Source organism: Manis pentadactyla, chromosome 12, assembly GCF_030020395.1.
Source record: "Manis pentadactyla isolate mManPen7 chromosome 12, mManPen7.hap1, whole genome shotgun sequence".
NCBI classification, from domain to species: domain Eukaryota; kingdom Metazoa; phylum Chordata; class Mammalia; order Pholidota; family Manidae; genus Manis; species Manis pentadactyla.
The window spans coordinates 78,721,856-78,747,675 of record NC_080030.1 but is presented as its reverse complement, the minus strand read 5'-3'; the positions used below and the strand labels follow the sequence as shown (position 1 = coordinate 78,747,675).

The window sequence follows — 25,820 nt, the reverse complement described above, 5'->3', positions numbered from 1 at the left end:
AAATTCTAGTCAAGACAAAGGCATTGATTAACAAGTATGAAGAGATCAAATAAAAACATGAGAATGGGAGAGAAATTAAAGATGGAGGCATGAGAGGTGAGACAGAGAACTCCTCCCAAAACCACATATTATACAAAAATATAATTAATATAACTAATCCTAAAAGAGCAACAGGAAGGAAGGCTGGGCCAGACTGCACACACCTGGAAAACAGAGCAAACTTCACAAAACAGGGTAACGTACTACAGCTTTTTTTCTGGTGGGACCCAAGCCCTTCCCACACCACAGCTCATCAGTGGGAGGAAGAGAAATGGAGCAGGGAGGGGGTGGAAGACTACTGAACACCCAGCCCTGGAGGTGTGCTTTGGGAGCAAAAACCTACATAGCATGGTGCTCTGGAGATTAGTGGGGTTGGAAAGCTAAGACAGGCAAAACACTTGGAGAGACTGAGATCCCAGCCATTTGTGGAGGATCCAAATGTGGCTGCTCTGGGACAAAGGAAAGGTGGGCATTCTGAGAGGCTTCCTAGAGGGAAGAGGCTGCTGAAGGGGTGGGATTGCACGGAGCTTGCTGTTTGGGAGAAGGGATAAGTGGACAAGGTTGTCTGGGTGTGCTCTTCCCAGCAGGTTGGGAACTTTCAGAAGCTTCAGGTGCTCCATTCCCCAAGCTACTCAGCTCCAATGCCCTGTACTGTGATATGCAGCCTGATGTGCCTACCTCCTGGCCTGCTGGAACTGGCTTGAAAACCAGCAGTCCCCGCCCTGGCATCAGGCCAGCCAGAGGGAGGCTGTGTCTACAGCAGCTACAAATGCAAAGCACAGAGGCTTACACCTGTGTGTTTGGCACACAGGTTCTGACAGTGGAGACAGGCACTGCAGCTGGGAAGCAGGAAACAGCTCTTTTCTCCCTCCAGGCACTGGCACCACTCCCCTGAAACCCCCGACATCACTCTAGGGGATGAGCAGCTCCAGAGACTAGAGTTTTTTGGGTCTAGAGGGTGCCACATACAAATATGAAACATCAAAGGAACCTAGTTCAAAGCAAAATAAAAAATACACCTGACAAAGAGTCAAATGAAACCAATTTCATGAATCCTCCTGAAAGAGATTACAAAATAAAAATCATAAACATGCTCATGGAGGTACAGAAAATATTGAAGAACTCAGGAATGAACTCTGGTCAGAGATCCAATCATTACCGAACACAGTACCAGAAACACAACACATAATGGAAGGTTTTAAAAGTAGATTAGATATGGTTGAGGAGACAATACATGAAATAGAAATTAGAGAAGAGAAATACAAAGAAGCTGAGGCACAGAGAGAAAAAAAGATCTCTAAGAGTGAAAGAATATTGAGAGAACTGTGTGACCAATCCAAATGAAATAATATTCACATCATAAGGGTACCAGAAGAAGAGAGAGAAAAAGGGATAGAAAGTGTCTTTGAGGAGGTAATTGCTGAAAACTTCCCCAATCTGGGGAAGGAGATAGTCTCTCAGAGCATGGAGGTGCACAGATCTCCCAACACAAAGGATCCAAGGAAGACAACACCAAAACATAAAATAATTAAAATGGCAAAGATCAAGGATAAAGACAGACTTTTAAAAGCAGCTAGAGAGAGAAAAAAGAACACATACAAAGGAAAACCCATCAGGCTATCATCAGACTTCTCAACAGAAACCTTACAGGCCAGAATGGTGTGGCATGATATATTTAACGCAATGAAACAGAAGTGCCTTTAACAAAGAATACTTTACTCTGTAAGATTATCATTTAAATTTGAAGGAAGAATTAAACAATTTCTAGATAAGCAAAAGCTGAGAGAATTTACCTCCCCAAAACCATCTCTACAGTCTATTTTGGAAGGACTGCTATAGATGGAAATGTTCCTAAGGCAAAATAGCTGTCAAGAGGGGAAATAAAGCCACAGTAAAGAAAGTAGAACAATTGATTACTAAGCAGATATAAAAATCAAATGAACTACCCCCAAAGTCAATCAAGTGATAGACAAAGAGTGCAGAATATGATACCTAATATATAAAGAATGGAGAAGGAAGAAAAAGGAGAAAAGAAAAAGAACCTTTAGGTTGTGTTTGTAATAGCATACTAAGTGAGTTAAATTAGACTGTTAGATAGCAAGGGAATTACTCTTGAGCCTTTGGTAACCACGAATCTAAAGCCTGCAATGGCAATAAGTACATACCTATCGATAATCACCCTAAATGTAAATGGTCTGAATGCACCAATCAAAAGACATAGAGTCACTGAATGGATAAAAACACAAGACCTGTTTATATGCTGCCTATCAGAGACTCACTTCAAACCCAAAGACAAGAAATAAATCACACAAAGAAAATGAAAAAGCCTACAAACACATTCAGGCTTAATAACATGCTCCTAAATAATCAATGGGTCAATGACCAAAGAAAAACATAGGTCAAGCAATATATGGAGACAAATGACAACAATAATTCAACACTGCAAAATCTGTGGGATGCAGCCAAGGCTGTGCTAAGAGGAATGTATATTGCAATACAGGCCTACCTTAGGAAAGAAGAACAATTCCATATGAACAGTCTAAACTCATAATTAATGAAACTAGAAAAAGAAGAACAAATGAGGCCTAAAGTCTGTAGAAGGAGGGACATAATAACAATTAGAGCAGAAATAAATAAAATTGAGAAGAATAAAACAATAGAAAGAATCAATGGAAACAGGAGCTGCTTCTTCGAGAAAATAAACAAAATAGATAAACCCCTAGCCAGACTTATCAGGAAAAAAAGAGAGTCTACACACATATACAGAATCAGAAACAAGAAAGGAAAAATCACTACAGACACCACAGAAATTCAAAGAATTATGAGAGACTACTATGACAAATTACATGCTAACCAACTGGATAACCTACAAGAAATGGACAAGTTTCTAGAAAAATGTAACCTTCCAAGGCTGACCCAGGAAGAAACAGAAAATCTGAAAAGACCAATTACCAGAAAGGAAACTTGAATTGGTAATCAAAAAATTTTGAAGAACAAAACCCCTTGACCAGATGGTTTCACCACTGAATTTTATCACACATTTAGTGAAGACCTAATACCCATCCTCCTTAAAGTTTTCCAAAAAGTAGATGAGGGGAATACTCCCAAATTCATTCTATGAGGTCAACATCACTCTAATACCAAAACCAGGCAAAGACACCACAAAATAAAAGAAATTACAGACCAATATCCCTCAGGAACATAGATGCAAAAATACTCAACAAAAGATTTCTCCAAAACAGGGTGGGGGGTGAGATTCTAAGCCTTCTGTATCCGTGGATGTTTTGTTGCCCTTGTCTAGTTTGGATTAATACTTAGTTTATAGGCACAGACCTGATCATCTACATTTACCCTCTTACAGCACTAAATTATGTTTTCTACCTTTATCTTGCATCTACCTACCACTTCAGCATTTTATTTAAAAAAAATAAGGGAGAAATGTGGGATTCACATATAAATCAAATATAAAAATCAAATGAATAATCACATCTGACATGATTGTTTATAGTTCAGGATGCGTGATCAAAACCGAAAGTTTCTGTGATGACTGCCCTTGCACTGTTCACCATGTAAGAACTTATCCACTATGTAAGAACTTGTTCACCATGTAAGAACTTGTTTGTTATGCTTCAGAAGATTGGAGACTGTTGAGAATTAGGCTTGGGGTTGATTAATGATTGTGCATTGAGTCCCCTATACAGAATTTTATTGTTGTTAACAACAATTTGATCAATAACTATGAGAGATGTCTTCTCAAAAAAAAATACTCAACAAAATATTAGCAAACCGAATTCAAAAATACATCAAAAAGATCATCCATCATGATCAAGTTGGATGTATTCCAGGGATTCAAGGATGGTACAACATTTAAAAATCCATAAACATCATCCATCACATCAACAAAAAGGACAAAAAACACATGATCATCTCCATAGATGCTGAAAAAGCATTCAAAAAAATTTAACATCCATCCATGATAAAAACTCTCAACAAAATGGGTATAGAGGGCAAGTACCTCAGCATTACAAAGGCCATATATGACAAATGCAGAGCCAACAATATTTTTAACAGCAAGATGCTGAAAGCTTTTCCTGTAAGATTGGGCACAAGACAAGGATGCCCACTCTCCCTACTATTATTCACATAGTTCTGGAGATCCTAGCCAAAGCAATCAGACAACACAAAGAAATAAAAGGCATCCAGATTGGTAAGGAGTCATTCAAACTGTCACTGTCTGCTGATGACATGATATTGTACATAAAAAACCCTAAAGAATCCACTCCAAAACAATTAGATCTAATATCTGAATTCAGCAACATTGCAGGATACAAAATTAATATGCAGAAATCTGTTGCATTCCTCTACACTAATGATGAACTAGCAGAAAGAGAAATCAGGAAAATAATTCCATTCACAACTGCATCAAAAAGAATAAAATACTTAGGAATAAACCTAGCCAAAGAAGTGAAAGATCTATACTCTGAAAACTACAAGACACTTAGGAGAGAAATTAAAGAAGATACCAATAAATGGAAACACATTCCATGCTCATGTATAAGAAGAATTAATATTGTCAAAATGGCCATCCTACCTAAAGTGATCTACAGATTCAATGCAATCCCTATCAAAATACCAATAGCATTCTTCAATGAACTAGAGCAAATAGCTCTAAAATTCATATGGAACCACAAAAGACCCAGAATAGCCAAAGCAATCCTGAGAAGGAAGAATAAAGTGGGGGTGGGGGACTTTGCTCCCTGACTTCAAACTCTACTACAAAGCTACAATAATCAAGACAATTTGGTAGTGGCACAAGAACAGGCCCATAGACTAATGGAACAGATGAAAGAGCCCAGATATAAACCCAAGCATATACGGCCAATTAATATATGATAAAGGAGCCATGGATATATACATATATAATGGGGAAATGACATCCTCTTCAACAACTGGTGTTGGCCAAACTGGACAGCTATGTGCAAGAGAATGAAACTGGATTATTGTCTAACCCCATACACAAAAGTAAACTAAAAATGGATCAAAGATCTGAATATAAGTCATGAAACCATGACTCTTAGAAGAAAACACAGGCAAAACTCACTTGAATATAAACATGAGGAACTTTTTTCTGAATGTATCTCCTTGGGCAAGAGAAACAAAATCAAAAATGCATAAATGGGACTACTTCATGCTAAAAAGATTCTGTATAGCAAAGCATACCATCAGCTGAACAAAAAGGCATCCTACAGTATGGGAGAATATATTTGTAAATGACATACCTGACAAGGGGTTCACATCCAAAATATATAAAGAACTCACGTGCCTCAGCACCCAAAAAGCAATTAACCCTATTAGAAAATGGGCAGAGGATATGAACAGACACTTCTCCAAAGAAGAAACTAAGATGGACAACAGGCACATGAAAAAATGCTCCACATCACTAATTATCAGGGAAATGCAAATTAAAACAACAATGAGATATCACCTCACACCAGGTAGGATGGCCAACACTGAAAAGACCAGGAACAACAAATGCTGGCAAGGATGAAGAGAAAGGGGAGCCCTCCTACACTGCTGGTAGGAATGTAAAGGAGTTCTACTATTGTGAAAAGTAGTATGAAGGTTCCTCAAAAAATGAAAAATAGAAATATCATTTGACCCAGGAATTCCACTCCTAGGAATTTACCCAAAGAAAACAACTTCTCAGATTCAAAAAGACATATGCACCCCTATGTTTATCTCAGCACTGTTTGCAAGAGCCAAGCTATGGAAGCAACCTAAGTGTCCATCAGTAGATGAAGGGATAAAGAAGATGTGGTACATATATACAATGGAATATTATTCAGCATTATGAAAGAAACAAATCCTACCATTTGCAGCAACATGGATGGAGCTGGAGGGTATTATGCTCAGTGAAATAAGTCAGGCAGAGAAAGACAAATACCAAATGATTTCCGTCGTTTGTAGAGTATAATAATGAGGCAAAGTTGAGAGGAAAAAAATGGTAGCAGACTTGGAGACTCTGGGAAGGGACTCGTGGTTTTCAGGTGGGAGAGGGAAGAGGGGCAGAGGGAGTAGGGGGTAGAGCTGGGTGGGAGGGAGAGAGGGATTGCAGGTTATCATGATTGGTGCATGTGGTGTGTGTGGGGTCACGGGGAGGATGGTGTGTCTCAGAGAAGACAAATGGGGACTCTGTGGCATCTTACTATACTGACGGACAGTGAGTGCAATGAAGTGTGTGTGGGGGACTCAGTACTGGGGGTGAATGCAGTGACCACGTTGTTTTTCTTGTGAAACCTTAATGAGAGTGTGTATCACTGATGCCTTAATAAAAAATATATATATGAAACTAAAAAAAAGGAAATTTCTCAAGTAATATGTGATTTTAACATCTATGTATAACTACATAAATTCAGTAGATACCAAAAGATTTCATTTTCATTGCTCTAAATTTTTATTCAAGTTGGCCAACAGCTGTTCTTCAGGTATATTTGGCCATATTCACTCCTTGTCTGTGATTACCTGCTTTACCTGGGGGTAAGGAAAAAGCAATGCTCTTTAGTAATTCTTTTCTCTAAAAGCATACCAATATTTTCTTAATATTAGTTACTCTAACACATGATTGACTTTCTACCTCTGAATATCAATCTTACACTGATAAAAAACAAGGGCTCCTTTATCTCACACAGAAAAAAATTATTACTCTTAACTAATCTGTCTAGTTTATTTATGTGAAATACATATACTTCATATGTTTATACAGATACACCCAGGTATATTGATAGATGAACTGAGCAAAAATTTTTCTCCCTTTCTAAGCTAACTTCTATAATCCAATCTAAAACCCAAATGAACAAACTTGCTTCTTAACAAAAGATGTGTAGAGGTTAATGTCCAGTTCCTCAACTGGATGCAAATTGTGAGGTTTCTAAATGATACTACCTGCATCTCTGGCAGAGTCCACCGCAGTGTTGTAAGCAGAAGAATCAAAATTTTGAAGATTCTGTAACCAGTTGGTTAGATTGTTAGCCATCAGGGCAGTTGCCTTCTGGAATTCCACTGTCATCTTATTAGCTTCCTCTGTTATGAGCTTGGACTGACCCAGGTGCTGCTGAGCGTCACCTTCACACAGAGGACAAGGATATTTACTTTGCAGAGAGGCAGGACATTTGTGGAGAACACTAACATCCATTCAATCACTAAAATTAAATGGAGCTCAAATTTTGGGGTTTTAAGCCAAACTAAGATCTTTATATATGTTAATTATGGTATAAATTAGGTGCACAAGAATATTGTAAGTAGTAGTAATATGTGAATTTCAAAGACTCCAAATGACTCATTAAAATTATGTAGCTCACATAAATCATTTTCAAATTAGAGGTAAATTTAAAAAATGTGTAATTAGTATTTCTTCAGGTTAGAGAATTGGTGAGAAAGCCACAGAAAATACATATGAGATTTTAACTCATAAACTGTCTGAAATTCATTGTAAATATGACCTTCTTCTATGTGGATCACCTTTTGCCAGAAAAATGATGCTTTAGTTCAGAAGCAAATTGATAAGGAAATATATTTTTTTAAATAAGAAATGGAAGTTTCAAAAGTATATATAGTGAAATTCTATTTTTATTAAAAAGTTATGCATTTAAGATAAAAATAATATAAATTTACAGCAAAAATGCTTTTTTCCCCTAAGTAACAAGACTGAAAAAGATTTTCCTTCTCTTGTTCTTTCTTTTTTCTTTTGTGTATTTTCTAATTTTTCTATAATGGTCATGTATTAGTTCTGTGATTTTTATAGGGTTTAAATGTTTTTACATTTAAAAATTGGTTCAATTAAGATTTTAACTTCAATTTTTTCAAAGTGGAGAAACTTTTAACTCAGCCTCACATGCTCTGAACTCTGATAGATGTAGCTTTGAATGCTGGGTCAGCTTCTTTTTGGAGCAAGCTCCCTACTGACAAGCCTCAGGATTCCTATCAGTCTAAAGGCAATGGGTATTCTTTCCCACATGAGATAATGTATGTAAAACACAGCCCAGTGCCTTGAATGTGATAGCTCTGATGATGCTGATGACAAGGATTCTCCTTGAATGACACCCTCCTGGCTATGGCTTTGTGGCCCTGTAGGACTATAGTATCTGGATTTGCTCCTTGTCATAAAGCACTCATATCCAGCAGTGAGCAATGCTGGGGCAGATACCTCTGCTTCCAATCACATCTTTCTGACATAGCACTGGAGTCCTAGATTAGGAAAGACGAGTGCTCTTGTTTCTCTGTCTGGCTCATTGGTCTCTCTGCTTGCACTATAAAAATTATGGGACATAGAACAGAGGGCAGCTGTTTACAGTTGGGGCCAGAGGAACCCAAAACCATAGTAGAGCATGCTTGTTAAAAAAGATGTTCAAAAGAAAGTAGGTTACCAAGTAGTATAAGAACATGCTCCCATGAAAACACACACAGACACACACTCAGGATTGGAGGAAAGTACTTTCAAATTTAATGGACACTCCTAAGTGGTAGGATTATGGGTTTTATAATTATTTTCTAGGATTTGTGTGTGTGTGTGTGTGTGTGATGAATACAATTTCTTTTGTCCTCAGAAACCATTATCTACAAAGAATCTACTATTTCTTCTTCACAGGTTTATCTTAACACCAGTGAACAGACACATAAGGCTTAAATTCTGTCTGCGACCCTTACCTCTCTCTGTGGCTTGTAGTCGCTTCAGGGCGTCATTCAGTCTGTGTTTCAGGGCGCTCCTCCTCTCTAGGGCTCCATTCACACGCCTGCTGGTATCAGCCAGTGCCTCATCACTGCCTGTGGAGAAGCCGAAAAATGTACCTGTAGGGCTCAGATACTAGAAAAAAAATCTCCATTTCAACAAAGAAAATTCTGATTTTCTGATCTGCAGTGTTCTGAATATAATATGAACACAGAAGACCAATTCCTGAAAGTGGCATTTCAAATAAGAGGCACAGGATTGCAGAAAACTTGTAACATTGCTTGGGAGTGACTTAGGATGCCATAAAGTGATTCAGAAATGGTGTGGAGATAATGGCTAATTTCTTGGATTGAAAAACACAGCACTGCTATAGTTAATAATACCCAGCAGTACAACTGATGAGCAGCTGAAAAGATCTATCTATAGTTACAGTGATGACTGGTAATAGAAGAATAATTCTTTTTCTTAATGGTTTTAATAAAATTTTAATTGACAGTATACATCTCAAAAAGAGGCATGCAGCTTGGTGAATTTTCACAAACTGAATAACCAGTGTCCAGGTCAAGAAAATAGAGCATCACAAGCACACCCACAGTTTTCTGGGGCCTCTGTGATCACCCAATGATGACTGCGGTTCAGAGCCCCACATCCGCCTGCAGGCTGCGTCTCTTTCTAAAGGAGTAATGCAGTGGTATCTGGTAGCTTAAATCTCTCAGCTTTGTTTTTATTCTTCAAGATTGTGCTAGCTATTCTTGCTTTTTTTTTTCTCCCCCCATTTCCATAGAAATTCTAGAATTATCCTGTATATGTATATACAATTCTGGTACTTTATATTGAATCTATAGGTAAAATTTGGCAGAATCATCATTTTTACAAATTTGAGTCTTCCACTTATTGAAGACAGTTTTACTGTATTCATTAGTCTAAATTCTCACTTTGATCTCTGTTTATTTAGACCACCTTTAATTTCTTTCAGTAGAATATTAGTTTTATGTGTAGAGATCTTAGCATCTTGAATCAGACTTATTCCTAAGTATATTATGTTATTGCAAATGGTGTTATTTTTAAAAGTTAATTTCTAATTGTACATAGAATTAGACCAAATTTGTAAACATTGAATTGGTAATGTAGGGCATCCTTGTCTTATTCCCAATCTTAGTTGGAAAGCTTTCAGTATTTCAGTATTAATATGTTTGCTGAATATTATTTCATTATTCTTTATTAGATTATGAAGCTCCATTTTATTTTTACTTTGCTATGAGGTTTTTTATAAAACACATGAATAATTATTGGGTTTTGTCAAATGATCTTCCTATATGTAGTAGGATAATCATATGAATTTTCTCCTATATTTTGTAAATATGGTGAATTACTATGAGGTTTTAAAAGTATCCTTGAAATCCTGGAATAAACTTACCTTGGTCGTGTATTGCTATTTCTATGATGCTAGTACCTTAATTAGGATTTTCACATTCCCAATTATGAGAGAATTTGGCTTATAATTTTATTATAATGTCCTTATCAGGTTTTGGTATATAAATTCTGGTGACTTCATAGAACAAATTAGAGAGTATTTCCTCTTTTTCTATTTGCTGGGAGAAATTATATGAGTGATGTTTCTTCTTTAAATCCTTGGAAAAATTCACTTTTGAAACCATCTGAGCCTTGAGATTTCTTTGTGGTAAGGTTTTAATTACTGATTAAATCTATTATATATATATGTGTACATACAGTTTTATCAGACTTTCTATTTATTCTTGTATCAGTTTTGATAGCCATGTACTTACAAAATTATTCTTGAAAGTGTGCTTATAGCATAGCCCTAAAGTAGGCTTATCTCAGAGCAAATCCAAACAAATCATGATATAATATCTGAACTGAAGGATCTACTTACCCAAGAATTCTTGGTTTGGGCTTTCTTATGTCCAAAGCATAAGGAAATCTATGTTTCGTGACAAACAGTAAAATAACTTCTTCACTTCCCATTATGCACTTTTTCTCTCCAGTGGGCTTGTAAATATATACTCTCTCATGGTGTACTTTCTCTTTTCTATTACAGTCTTGGTGTGCTTGGTTTATTGCTCAGTTATCATTTTCCCCCATACATGTGTATAATGAGTGTGCAGTGCGTAGTGTTAGTAGATTCTGTCACCAAGCATAATGTGGCCAAATGTAACCACTTTCTTCCTTGCTCCAGGTAGTATGGAGAACTTCCCAGAATTCAAGGAGAGGCTTAGATATACTGTTAGCTGTGTTGTACTTTCTCTTCCTCTTTTAGTTTCAATTTTTGAATATTGTAATAAAAACAATCTTTTTAGCTCTTCTTATTGGGTCATGTGACTCAAAAAAGCAGACTGATATACTGAGAAATATACTCTATATTTGGTGCTCTTGATAAAAATAGGAGAAAGAAAATCTCTTTTGGGCTGGATGTTTTATAAAAAGTCTGTCCTATTTGGAACTTTCTGTCTTACATAAAAAGTTTTCATTTTACAAATGAATTCAGAAGACACCTTTAAATAGCAGCTTCCTGAGTTCATTATGGATTGCTGTCTTGATATTGATAATGAAGAAAAGGAAATCTGGGAAATAAAGATTACTGATCATTAAAAGTTACTTGGAAATGAGTTAACAGTAATCTGAAGTTATAATGTAACTCAGTAGATGAATATGGTTTGATTTGAAAATATGAATTTATATCACAAATATGTGTATTGTCTACAGCGATGCAAAAGTTCTGATCTAAAGTCTTGTCTAAAGTTTTGATTCACACAGTCCTAACTCCCCACTTGTGTCCCTTGTCCAAATAAATATACGAAGGGATTTAACCAATCAAGATAATGAATGGGTGACCAGATCTGCAAAATATTCAAAGTGACCAACATGGAGAGATTTATCTGCCATGAAATAGGGAACTTTGAAGAGGTATCATTAACAGAATAGAAAAATTGTTTCATGAGATTCGATAACTTAATAATGACAGGATTGAGAAAATACATTGCAAATTTTCAAGGAGAATAAAATATTTATGTCATTTCATCATGAAGACCTGCATATTCTGGTCTGCACATCACAAGAAACAAAAGCAACCCATAGACATGGCAACATTTATTCAGAAATATTTTACTATTAATATTCTGATTCTTTACTTTTAATATTCGAATTTTTTTCTAAGGAGTATTTTCAAGACTGCACTTATATATAATTAGACTTATATAATAAATTAATTAGAGTAGAGAGTCTTAGTTTTTTTATTGTATTTGTTTATCCAGAAAAACATAAAATAATAGCTGTTTTGTTGTAATTAACTATTCTGCATTTGAAAAACAAATGCACTTATTTTCTATATTGATTGTCTCTAACAAAAAGGAAAATGCACAGACTTGAGATTAATGTTTTTGATAAAATTACATGAAGTTTTTAGTTTCAAACTTGGCTTTGTTTTTAAGTGGTAGTTAGAAATTAGCTAGATAATGGACTTTCAACTTCGGTTAATTCTCAGTTATCTTTAGAAATGAGTTCATTACATCAGAGACGAGTAATATTTAGTGAAATTCTTAGTCAATTCGATTGTCTTTAAGAGAGACTCATAAGATTCAAAATTGAGTAAAATGATTTCTCTTTTATTTTTTCTCCCTCTCCCACCCTTGGATGTGCTTGCTTCAGCAGATGCAAACACTAGTGTTGGGGAGTTTCCTCTCATACAGTCATGGGGCTCATCCTCAATACAGCAGACTTGTAGACTGCAAACTACAAGCCAGTGCTTTGTGGTACCCTCTCCTGATTCTCACAGGGCCAACCATTGCTTCACAGGAAAATTTTAAAGCGTTTTCTAAACTTTCCAGGACAGATTAATGTGCAATGTAGTTGTAGTGTTAAACATATTTTATGGCATTATCTCCTTAAAAATTGGTGTTTATAGTAAGTTCCTCTTAACTAGCCTACTTGAATACCAAGAATATTCAACAAATGTTTTACTATATGGAAGGTTTTTAAAACCATAATTTATTTAAAAATATCCAGTCTTTGATTTCTTTATACTTTGACTCTGAGTAGGAACTATTCATATATTATTTGGTTCAAATATCATTTGTTCTTTAATCCTAGAATTTTGGAATCTCTGTCTATGTACAGAAATACTGTATGAAAGAGGGTAGCAGCTATAAATCAGGAGGAGGATAGGAAAGTGAAAATACTTACTAGAATCTGCCCTTGCTTGCAGTTCTCTGGCTTGATTAAAGAGGTTCTCACTTTCATCTTTATGGTAAATGACTTGAGTATCAATCCCACTCACAGCCTACAAAGGAATTGAGTGGAGAGAAAAAGAATGACAGCAGAAGAAAGCAACTTATCATGGATATAGGATTTAAATGACACAGTTTATGTGCTAAACAGAGAGCAAAATTCATATAGTTTCATCTTCATAGCCCAAAATCTGGGTCAAGTGTGAACATGAAAAAATAATGTTCTTGTCATTTTCAAGGTAAATGTTTTTCAAGGATAATCCAGTAAACCTGGAACAGTGCCTACCAAGACCTCACTAAAGTGCTTATTGTGCAGAAGCCTCTCAATAAATAATTTTTGAGTTGAAGAAAATCTGAATGTATGCATAAAGCATCTTCTCTATCAGCAGGAACTAGTTTTTAAACATGTTTTATTCAGTGACTGGTAGCTTCAAAATGCTGTAAAAAAACTGGCATTTGTGACTGGAATATGGCACATCTTGAAGACCTTGCACTATTCAAACCTTTGTGCATAAATAAATGAGCTTTTCTTAATTCTTCTTTCCTTTCTGCCATTTGCATTACATTGGAAGCTCAAGACATGACATTAGAAACAGAAAAATCAAAACTGGGAAAAGGCAACATATAAATGAACTTTAATATAGCATAATACTCACATCATAAATTCGGTCAGTGATGTTCAAAGCCACTTCTGCTGTTTCATTGGCTTCATTAACGTAACTGATAATATTTTCATAGACATTTGAAGCATCCAAAGCCTTCTGTACCAATCCATTCATATCTGAACTGTGCAAATTCCTGTTAATGAACAAACTTGTCATTATTTCTCCTCTTTACATCCTTGGGAAATAGGCCCATTTTTAGGGCTTGAGTTGAATACTTCTGGGACCCCAGTGACTTCTTTCCTGTCATTCAAGGTGACCTGGTTTGGCAAAGATTTTCTGAACTGCCTTTCCTAAGGGCACATCTTCTTTGTATTCCTCTGCCTTTGGTGCCCCCAAGATTTCATCCCATTTTGGCTCCATGGAAGCTGCCTGCCTGGCAGTGGCCACAGGGAAAGGGAATGGTGATTTCAAAACAGCACTCTGGGCCTCTTCAGGCAAGGTTCTATGTGGTGCAGGTCAGGAATGAGCCAATGATCATCCCCCTAACTGCTTACCAAATCAGCATGGCTATGCCTTTTCCATAAAAGAAACCAAGGCTCTCAGAGAGAGGGTTTAACCTCAGCATGGTGTTAGGAATTAGCTGGTGTCACTATTTTTTCAACCCTATTTTCCTCTTTGGTTCACTTTATATAACAGATCATATTTTCCTGAAAAGGAGGAAAAATTAGTGAGAATGTGTGACATCTTGATTTGGCTGAAGGTTACATGAGTATATACATATGTCAAAATTCATTGAACTGTACACTAAGATTTGTGCATTTTATTGTCTGTACCTCAATACAGGAGATAATAAAATTTGAAAAAGGAGGAGTGTACATGTACTGAGTATCTATGTGGAGATACTAGGCCAGCCCTACTCCATATATTAGTCTTTAATTCTTACCACACCCGCAGCATAGACATTGTTATTCCTTTTCATATAAGGAAACAGGGCTCCAGGAGAGGTGCATAACATGCTCAGGGCACGTTGTTATGCTTTGTTCTCATTCTGAGGATCATGTGCCTCTGTTACATAAAAAGGCCCACTCACACCCATTCCCACCCTTGCTCTACACACCATGTTCTCTGCCTTTGCCCCTTGCTGGCTTCCTAAGGGTCATTTAACACTTACTGAGTACCCATTATACACTGGGTGCTCTCACACAGGGGCCTATCATGGTATATGCCTCAGAGGATTGATGTGATGTACAGCAAGGGTAAAATATGTGAAGTGCTTGGTACTGTGCCTTGGCATCAGTAAGTATCAAGGTTTATTATTATGCCTAAACTATTTCCTGAATTGCAATTTCAAACTATATGTGTATCCACACAAATAATTCATATTATTAACTTAGCCTCCATAGTACAAACTCCACTCCCCACTTCTACAGTTAACCCTGAATCTTTTGTCTCAGTTTTTATCAGTTTTAAATCCAACAGTTCCATATTTTTTCCTCAGTTCTAAACATTGATGATTAGTATCACTTTATTCATTAGTAATTTCCAGAAGACTGTCTGATCCAGTGTATGACATTTCAGATCCCACTGGCTCATCTGTTCAAACCTCCCTGACCAACTGAGTTCAGTTAGTTGTTTCTCAGTTTCCTCCATCCAGTTCAGTCCCTGTCTTAGAGTAAGCAGTTAGATAGACACGAGCAGGAGGGGAGAAAGAAGGGCAGCAGACCACCCAGTCCCCATCTGGACACCAACCAGTTTCCCTTAGACCGATTCTTTTTGTGTTTCAGAACAAACTGACAAGCAAGAGTTTGGGTCACTGGGACCTTCCTGATTTTAGAGCATATGCACCTAAGGAAGACCTTGCCCTAATGACCCTGAGGGCATTACAATACCACTTACACTGCCATTTTGGCCCCACTGTGGGTATCACTTAGACACTCATAAGAGAAATGACCAACACAAACTCTCCCAAAGAGACTGAAGGGTAAGAAACAAGACAGATTCAAAAGATAGTGAAAATGGAAAAAGGGGAGGGAGGAAACCAAATAAACCTCCGTGAAAGACACAATGTAACACCAGTCAGCAGCTACCCATCCTTGGGGTCAGCCCCCTCCTGTCTCTGAAGCAAACTTTCCTTTTGCTCTACTAAGAAAACCTCTGAGGCTTTAACTCTCTTTTGGTCTCTTGACTAATTCTTTCCTTTAAGAATACAAAAACAGTGAAATTCCACAATCCACCATCCGGTAACATCTGTCTGCAGTCCTAGGCTCAGAACAACTACTTCCTCTGTATTTCCTTAGCTGCTTCCTTCCCTTTTGCCCAAGTTTGCCATCATTCTGGCACCTCTGCACCAGGGCTGACTTACCTATTGGGCATAATAGAAGCTCACAGAGATGTTTAATTTTTTTAAATCAGAAGAAAAACGAGAATAATAATGATTATATTAGTCTATATATAAATGCAATTATGACATATAATTTTAAATTTTTTTATGGTGGAAGGGGCCCACTGAGGCAAAAGTACCTAAGACCTGTCAAAGGCATAACGCAGCCCTGTTCTGCAGAGGTAACTGTAGTCCTAATATTTGCTACTTGTTTCTCCCCACAACCCCTTCTTCTTAGAAATGGCCCAGAGAGTAAAACCTAAGAAAGTTTTAAGAGAAAGGGATGAAAGGGATGAAAATGTTATGAATATTTATTAATATGTAAAAAATTTGCTGGCTAGATTGTAAAAAGATATTACCAAAAAGCTTGAAACAAAGCTTTTATTACTCTATTTTCATTACTGGGCACAAAACAGGTACTACATCAATATATAAAATAAAAAAGTGCTCTTGAAATGGAAGCTTCTCAATGAATTATGTTTATCTCTGTTTGAGGTACAAGTGAATCACTGGATACACCAGATAGGTGTTGAAGAAAATTCACATTTCAGAGGGAAGACGTATATCATTTTGGGTTTTTCTCTGAATATGTTTAGTTGGAAATATCCTAAATGTAAAAGGAACTTCTGATTATTTCTGATTATGTTTCATGCAAAGCATGGGGTAGCTTCTTTAGAATCATTCTAGAACACCATTTGTTGCAGGGAGGCATTTAGACAAGGTGTATGTTGAGATTCCAGTCAACAGATATGATGAAGAGAGCCATAGGCTGAATCTCGAAAATGACACTCTACCAGTGCAGTGTATTACCAGAAGCAGTACTGTATCCAAGTTCTATTTTACTGGCTTGATCAAAAGCACATTTCCTGGGAGTATGACACTGAGTTGGATGTAACACCAGCATTCATACCTGGATTTCACATGCCATCTATTTCTCTGTCTCCCTGTCTGTGTTTTTTTTTCTCTCTCCCTTTCTCTCTCAGTTCTCAGGAGGTCTTGATGGACATTTGAAAGGTTTCAGGAAGCAAAAGGTGATTTAAGCTTTGAAGAGAAGATGGTACTAGTTCTTATTTTATCTGTGACCTTTACTGATCCTTGTTTCTAACTGACAGATTTGTAGTATTTCTCTATAATTATCTCATTATTTACTTATTATTTCAGGGTCATGAACTCAATTTCAATCTTTCAGTACATTTCAATTAACATTAATTGAATGTCCAATTGGAGCATGACTCTTCTAGGTGCTGTAAGGAAAACTGTCAATTGATTTTCTCTTAACAGGTGTTGAAATCAAACAGTTCCTGCTGGGCACTGTGGAGTACCCAGAGTGTTTACTAGAAGTCAGTTCTATTGCTAACTTCCAACCAACTTTACCTAAGATACTTTATATGGAAAGCTAATGCTGTTTAGGGAATAAAGAGGTGATGGTAGATTTAGAACTTGTAGAGGAACCTGACTTACATGCCTTAGGCCATCCTATTAATAACTGTGGAACAGAACTATCCCCACAACATAAGTCTCTAATCTGACAGATTTTTTAAAACTGAAAAACTGTTTCGTCAAAGCAATTGGAATAAACAATGATTAGCTCTCAGACTGACCATCCAACCAAACAAGACACAAGCAAACCCAATCCTAAAAGCAACCTGCTGGTGTTATATCCCAGTAACTCTGGCATTTGGAACTGGATAAAAATAAGTTATTCAGTCTATGTATATATTTGCATTTCTAAAATCTGAATATTACCTGCTCAGTTCATTAGCCTCTTGTTGAAGGTTCTGTGCATGGTCAACAGCTTCTTGGACTAAATCAGGACTGAGGTTACTTAGGTTGTACAGTTTTCCTTGTAGTTCATTTTTGGCTCCATCGATTTCAGCATAAATCCCTGATGCATTCTAAAGAAAATATTTTTTTTAATGAATGGAATTTAGAATAACTGAAAATCTTTTTCCCAGGGAGCACCAAAAAATAAACTCTATTCTTTCTTATTATGAAGTTCAGTTAATTTCAGGCTGGGTCTACATGAGTCTAAAATACTGTAAGTATATATTAACATACTTTCCCTGCATCTTTAACTCCTTCTCTGCTGATTGCTTCTCTAGCATTTAGACATGCTCTACCATCTCCCATATGAAAACAAAACTAAACAAAAACTTTCCACTATCTGCACATCTCCCTAATGTTATCACCCTATTTTCTATTCCCTTCATACAAAATCCCCCCAAAAGATGTTTATGCATTTATTTTATCACTTTTTAACTCACCCTTTTGACCTCTTCCAGTCTGGTTTTTGCCTTAGTATCCCATCAAAGTGAAATTCACTTAATGATATTTAAGTTACTAAATCTAATGGGTATCACTGAGTTCTCATCTTATCTGACCTCTCAGTTGCATATCATGAAGTTGACTACTCTCTCCTTGAAACCCACTCTGTGACAGATCTCTCTTGGTTTTCAGTCCAACCATAGATGTATCATCCTGGCTAAAGATCACACAACCACACACATGGGTGCTTCTGCAAACCTCTTACTTTCAGTCTCTGCTGACCTTCAATGTGGAAAAGAAATTTGTTCTCCCAGTCACTCAAACAGAGACTCTAAACATTGTCACCATTCTCAAGCCAATAGTATTGCCTTTCCTCATTTCCACCTGTTTCTAAACAGATCACTTTCTTTTCTTTTTTTTTAGAAGACATAAACTAACTAGCAGCAGGGAACACTTTTTCTGCACCCGTGATGTTTCCTCCACATGAAAGGAGCTCAATTAGTGAAACTCCAGACCTCTCTACCCCTTTCCTAGCTTTACTTCTGAGAGGGGGGTGATTAATTCATTGGAAAATTTTGGGGGAATAACTGTACAAGCTCTTCTCAGCTTACCTTCTGCCTCTTGGGAACAAGCTGCTAGCAAAAATCTGCTTTCCTATGTTCATCCATAAACAAAGTTGTCCTGGGCAGAACCCCCACATGGATTCTGCAGTCCTGCCTGTCAGGATGGGCAGTGTTGCCTAATTCTGGGAACCCCACTTTCTAAGAGACCCAAAGTCGTGTTCTCAGTTTAGCTGCATCAGAAATGGACATGATGTTTTTGGTCTTCATGTTAATTATTTTAATTACTCTTCAACTTTCTTAGAACTTGGGTGCTGAAAAGTGTGCTATTGTTGGTAGTCCTCTCAGAGACTCCAACACCAACAGATGGGAGTTTTCCTAACTCTTTGCTACCAATCCCCAGCCCTCCCTAACCCAAACCCTATACACTCACTTATAGCTACATCTGTAAGTACATCTTCCTTATATATTAAGAGGAAAAAAAATGTTCTTTCTCTGTATAAGGTATGCTCCCCTGTTTTCTGTTCTTCTAACTGCTGGCTCTTCTCAGATATAAGCATGTCTTTTAATAAAGTTTCTCCCATTAAAAACAAACAAATAAACAAACAAAACCTATTCCTTGACTTTAGCTTCCCCTTCACCTTCTTGTCTTGCATTGATGTAGTGCAGTCCACAGAAATGGTTGCTGCTGAGGTCTTCAGTGTCAGATGACACATTGCCAAATCCGTTTGACACTTTCCCATCTTTATTTATGGAATCTGTCTCTGGTTTGTAACAGTGTTGGTCACTGTCTTTGCCTTAAAACTCTTTGCCCTAGCTTCTGTGGCCCTGTTGTCTCCTGAGCCTCCTATCTCCCTGGCCAGGAAGAAGACCTCAGAGGCTGGTGCTCTGCAGAGCCTGACTCAGTCTTTTCTTCTCTGAGTCATCTAACTCCTCTCCCTGAGACCAATGTTTTAGTATTCTAATCTATTTTCAACCAGCCTGCAGGAATGGTGATTGTTATACTAAACACATGTGATTGCCTTATTTTCCTTTTCAAAATCAGCCAATTGATTGTCAGGAACAAATCTAATTATTTACTGGCTTCATCTCTTGCCCCATCTCTCTCACACCAATCTCTTCTCACACTCTGCACCCCACTACATCTCACAATCCAAACTTGAGTAACTGAATTTTAATGCGCCATATTTTTTTTCTGGGCCCTGTGGCTTTTCACATGATGTTTTCTCTGTTTGGAATAACTTTCCTTTCTTTTCTGTCTGATGCAGCTGGAAAAATTCTGTTCTTCTGTTCAAATTCAGCTCAAATATTATTTCCTTATGAAGCCTTCCTTAACCTCCCCAGGGTGAGTTTAGTGTCACCACATATTTCTATTATCCACATGTCACACCACTTTAATCATTTTACATGATTATTCTATGCACCAGATTACATAATCTTAAAATGCAGGAACTGTGTTTCTGGTTTATTTTTGTATTCCCAGAATGTAGCACAATTCCTAGCCAATAAAATTTATTTTTATGGAGGGAGTATTAAGCTTCTACCCATTTTGTTGGTCATATGGTGAAAAATTCTTTAAAAATTTTTTATTACATTTAATTATATAAGCAGAAAAAATACCTTAGACATTCTACCTTTACTTAATAATTCATTCAACAAATATATCTGCATCCCTACTATATGACAGGTAATCTTTTAGGAAATAGAATACAAAGCTATGAACACAATATATGCTCTCAAGGAGTTTACAATCTAGTGGGAAGATTCAGATAATAAACAAGTGATCAACTATGCAAACAAGCTAATTTCAGGGAGTCAAATGTATTTTGAATAAAATACAGTGGGATGGGTTGGAGAATCATTTTACTCTAAGAGCCTCAGCTGGATTGAATGGTCTCAGGGAGAGGAGTTAGATGACTCAGAGAAGAAAGGACTTTTACACATCTAAGGCTTTTACACATCTGAGGCTTTTAGACGTCTAAGAGCCTCAGCTGGATTGAATGTTCACAAGGACACCAGCCATTTGATGCTTTGGGGGCAGCAGGTGCAAAGGTCTGGAGGCAAGAGAAAGGATGGTGTGTTTGAAAAACAAAGAGGAATGGAAGAGAATGGGAAATGAAATCAGAGGTGGGTTTGAGCCAGTTCGCTTAGGACTTCACGGACTATGGCAAAAAAGCTTTTGTCACTGGAGGTTTAAAGTGGGAGAAATAATATGATCTGATTATATATATATATATATATATATTTCTTTGTTATCATTAATCTACAATTACATGAAGAACATTATGTTTACTAGGGTCCCCCCTTCACCAAGTCCCACCCACAAACCCCATTACAGTCACTGTCCATCAGTGCAGCAAGATGTTGTAGAATCACTAGTTGTCTTCTCTGTGCTGCACAGCCCCCTCATTACCCCCCACATTAAACATGCTAATCATAACACCCCCTTTCTTCTTCCCCACCCTTATCTCTCCCTTCCCTCCCATTCTCCCCAGTCCCTTTGCCTTTGGTAACTGTTAGTCCATTCTTGGGTTCTCTGACTCTGCTGCTGTTCTGTTCCTTCAGTTTTTCTTTGTTCTTATACTCCACATATGAGTGAAATCATTTGGTACTTGTCTTTCTCCACCTGGTTTATTTCACTGAGCGTAATACCCTCTAGCTCCATCCATGTTGTTGCAAATGGTAGGATTTGTTTTCTTCTTATGGCTGAACAATATGCCATTGTGTATATGTACCACATCTTCATCCATTCATCTACTGATGGACACTTAGGTTGCTTCCATTTCTTGGCTATTGTAAATAGTGCTGCGATAAACATAGGGGTGCATCTGTCTTTTTCAAACTGGGCTGCTGCATTCTTCGGGTAAATTCCTAGAAGTGGAATTCCTGGGTCAAATGGTATGTCTATTTTGAGCATTTTGAGGAACCTCCATACTGCTTTCCACAATGTTTGAACTAATTTACATTCCCACCAGCAGTGTAGGAGGGTTCCCCTTTCTCCACAACCTCGCCAACATTGGTTGTTGTTTGTATTTTGGATGGTAGCCATCCTTACTGGTGTGAGGTGATATCTCATTGTGGTTTTAATTTGCATTTCTCTGATAACTAGCAATGTGAAGCATCTTTTCATGTGTGTGTTGGCCATCTGAATTTCTTCTTTGGAGAACTGTCTGCTCAGCTCCTCTGCCCATTTTTTAATTGGATTATTTGCTTTTTGTTGGTTGAAGTGTGTGAGCATGTTATATATTTTGGATGTCAACCCTTTATTGGATCTGTCATTTATGAATATATTCTCCCATACTGTTGGAAGCCTTTTAGTTCTATTGATGGTGTCCTTAGCTGCACAGAAGCTTTTCAGCTTGATGCAGTCCCACTTGTTCATTTTTGCTTTTGTTTTCCTTGCCCAGGGAGATATGTTCTTGAAGAAGTCACTCATGTTTATGTCCAACAGATTTTTGCCTATGTATTTCTATAAGAGTTTTATGGTTTCATGACTTACATTCAGGTCTTTGATCCATTTCGAATTTACTTTTGTGTATGGGGTTAGACAGTGATCCAGTTTCATTCTCTTACATGTAGCTGTCCAGTTTTACCAGCACCATCTGCTGAAGAGACTGTCATTTCCCCATTGTATGTCCATGGCTCCTTTATCATATATTAATTGACCATATATGTTTGGGTTAATGTCTGGAGTCTCTATTCTGTTCCACTGGTCTGTGGTTCTGTTTTTGTGCCAGTACCAAATTGTCTTGATTACTGTGACTTTGTAGTAGAGCTTGAAGTTGGGGAGTGAGATCCCCCCAACTTTATTCTTCCTTCTCAGGATTGCTTGGCTATTCGGAGTCTTTGGTGTTTCCATATGAATTTTTGAACTGTTTGTTCCAGTTCATTGAAGAATGTTGTTGGTAATTTGATAGGGATTGCATCAAATCTGTATATTGTTTTGGGCAGGATGGCCATTTTGACAATATTATTTCTTCCTAGCCTAGAGCATGGGATGAGTTTCCATTTGTTAGTGTTCTCTTTAATTTCTCTTAAGAGTGTCTTATAGTTTTCAGCATATAGGTCTTTCACTTCCGTGGTTAGGTTTATACCTAGGTTTTTTATTCTTTTTGATGCAATTGTGAATGAAATTGTTTCCCTTATTTCTCTTTCTATTGGTTCATTGTTAGTGTATAGGAAAGCCACAGATTTCTGTGTGTTAATTTTGTATCCTGCAACTTTGCTGTATTCCGATATCAGTTCTAGTAGTTTTGGAGTGGAGTCTTTAGGGTTTTTTATGTACAATATCATGTCATTTGCAAATAGTGACAGTTTGACTTCTTCTTTACCAATCTGGATTCCTTGTATTTCTTTGTTTTGTCTAATTGCTGTGGCTAGGACCTCCAGTACTATGTTAAATAACAGTGGGGAGAATGGGCATTCCTGTCTTATTCCTGATCTCAGAGGAAAAGCTTTCAGCTTCTCGTTGTTCAGTATGATGTTAGTTGTGGGTTTATCATATATGGCCTTTATTATGTTGAGGTACTTGCCCTCTATACCCATTTTGCTGAAAGTTTTTATCATGAATGGATATTGAATTTTGTCAAATGCTTCTTCAGCATCTATGGAGATGATCATGTGGTTTTTATCCTTCTTTTTGTTGATGTGGTTGATGATGTCGATGTATTTTCGAATGTTGTACCACCCTTGCATCCCTGGGATGAATCCCACTTGGTCATGGTGTATGATCCTTTTGATATATTTTTGAATTCGGTTTGCTAATATTTTGTTGAGTATTTTTGCATCTACGTTCATCAGGGATATTGGTCTGTAATTTTCTTGCTTGGTGGGGTCTTTGCCTGGTTTTGGCAATAGGGTCATGTTGACTTCATAGAATGAGTTTGGGAGTATTCCCTCGTCTTCTATTTTTGGGAAAACTTTAAGGAGAATGGGTATTTTGTCTTCTCTGTGTGTCTGATAAAATTCTGAGGTAAATTCGTCTAGCCTGGGGGTTTTGTTCTTGGGTAGATTTTAGATTACCACTTCAATTTATTTGCTCATAGTTTGTTTGTTGAAATTTTGTGTTTCTTCCTTGGTCAGTCTTGAAAGATCGTATTTTTCTAGGAAATTTTCCATTTCTTCTAGGTTTTCCAGCTTGTTAGCATATACGTTTTCATAGTAGTTTCTAATAATTCTTTGTATTTCTATGGAGTCTGTCGTGATTTTTCCATTCTTGTTTCTGCTTCTGTTGATGTGTGCTGATTTTATTTTTCTCTTAATAAGTTTGGCTAGAGGTTTACCTATTTTGTTTATTTTCTCAATGACCAGCTCTTGGTTTCATTGATTTTTTCTATTGCTTTATTCTTCTTTATTTTGTTTATTTCTTCTGTGATCTTTATTATGTCCCTCTTCTGCTGACCTTAGGCCTCATTTGTTCTTCTATTTCCAATTTCGATAATTGTGACATTAGAGTATTCATTTGGGATTGTCCTTCCTTCTTTAAATATGCCTGGATTGCTATATACTTTCCTCTTAGAACTGCTTTCACTGCATCCCACAGAAGTTGGGACTTTGTGTTGTTGTTATTTCTTTCCATATATTGCTTGATCTCTATTTTAATTTGGTCATTGATCTATTGATTATTTAGGAGCATGTTGTTAAGACTCCATGTGTTTGTGAGCCTTTTTGTTTTCTTTGTACAATTTATTTCTAGTTTTATACCTTTGTGGTCTAAAAAGTTGGTTGATAGGATGTCAATCTTTTTGAATTAACTGAGGCTCTTTTTGTGACCTAGTATGTGGTCTATTTTGGAGAATGTTCCATGTACACTTGAGAAGAATGTGTTTCCTGTTGCTTTTGGATGTAGAGTTCTGTAAATGTCTATTAGGTCCATCTATTCCAGTGTGTTTTTCAGTGCCTCTGTGTCCTTACTTATTTTCTGTCTGGTGGATCTATCCTTTGGAGTGAGTGGTGTGTTGAAGTCTCCTAAAATGAATGCATTGCATTCTATTTCCTCTTTTAGTTCTGTTAGTATTTGTTTCACATATGCTGGTGCTCCTGTGTTGGGTGCATATATATTTAGAATGGTTATATCCTCTTGTTGGACTAAGCCCTTTATCATTATGTAATGTCCTTCTTTATCTCTTGTTAGTTTCTTTGTTTTAACGTCTATTTTGTCTGATACTAGTACTGCAACACCTGCTTTTTTCTCCTTGTTGTTTGCATGAAGTATCATTTTTCATCCCTTGACTTTTAGTCTGTGCATGTCTTTGGGCTTGAGGTGAGTTTCCTGTAAGCAGCATCTAGATGGGTCTTGCTTTTTTATCCATTCTATTACTCTGTGTCTTTTGATTGGTGTATTCAGTCCATTTACATTTAGGGTGATTATTGAAAGATATGTACTTATTGCCATTTCAGGCTTTAGATTCGTGGTTACCAAAGGTGCAAGGTTAGCTTCTTTAGTATCTTTCTGTCTAACTTAACTCGCTTATTGAGCTTTTATAAACAGTGTCTGGTGATTCTTTATTTCTCTCCGTTCTTAGTGCTCCTCCTCCATTCTTTATATGTTGGTTGTTTTATTCTGTGCTCTTTTGTGTTTCCTTAACTGCTCTTTTGTGTGTAGTTGGTTTTATTTTTTGCCTTTAGTTAGTATTTGTTTGGTCTGCTTTCTTTGTTGTGATTTAATTTTCTCTGGTGACATCTATTTAGCCTTAGGAGTGCTCCCATCTAGAGCAGTCCCTCAAAAATACCCTGTAAAGGTGGTTTGTGGGAGGCAAATTCCCTCAACTTTTGCTTGTCTGGGAATTGTTTAATCCCTCCTTCATATTTAAATGATAATCGTGCTGGATACAGTATTCTTGGTTTAAGGCCCTTCTGTTTCATTGCATTAAATATATCATGTCATTCTCTTCTGGCCTGTAAGGTTTCTGTTGAGAAGTATGACGATAGCCTGATGGGTTTTCCTTTGTAGTTGAGCTTTTTCCTTTCTCTAGCTGCCTTTAAAACTCTTTCCTTGTCCTT

The 25,820-nt window shown here is 37.0% G+C and overlaps 1 protein-coding gene across 3 annotated transcripts in view; it reads right to left on the bottom strand.

Annotated features, from left to right (window-relative positions):
* LAMA4 (laminin subunit alpha 4) overlaps positions 1 to 25,820 on the bottom strand; it is a 193,888-nt gene that overhangs the window by 42,662 nt on the left and 125,406 nt on the right. For all 3 annotated transcript variants that reach the window (XM_036893544.2, XM_036893545.2, XM_036893547.2), the window contains 5 exons: positions 17,740 to 17,888; positions 13,665 to 13,806; positions 12,965 to 13,061; positions 8,743 to 8,859; positions 6,982 to 7,161 (listed from right to left, as the gene is read on the bottom strand). In XM_036893544.2, the coding sequence (XP_036749439.2) occupies positions 6,982 to 7,161; positions 8,743 to 8,859; positions 12,965 to 13,061; positions 13,665 to 13,806; positions 17,740 to 17,888 (685 nt within the window). The remainder of the gene's footprint in view (positions 1 to 6,981; positions 7,162 to 8,742; positions 8,860 to 12,964; positions 13,062 to 13,664; positions 13,807 to 17,739; positions 17,889 to 25,820) is intronic.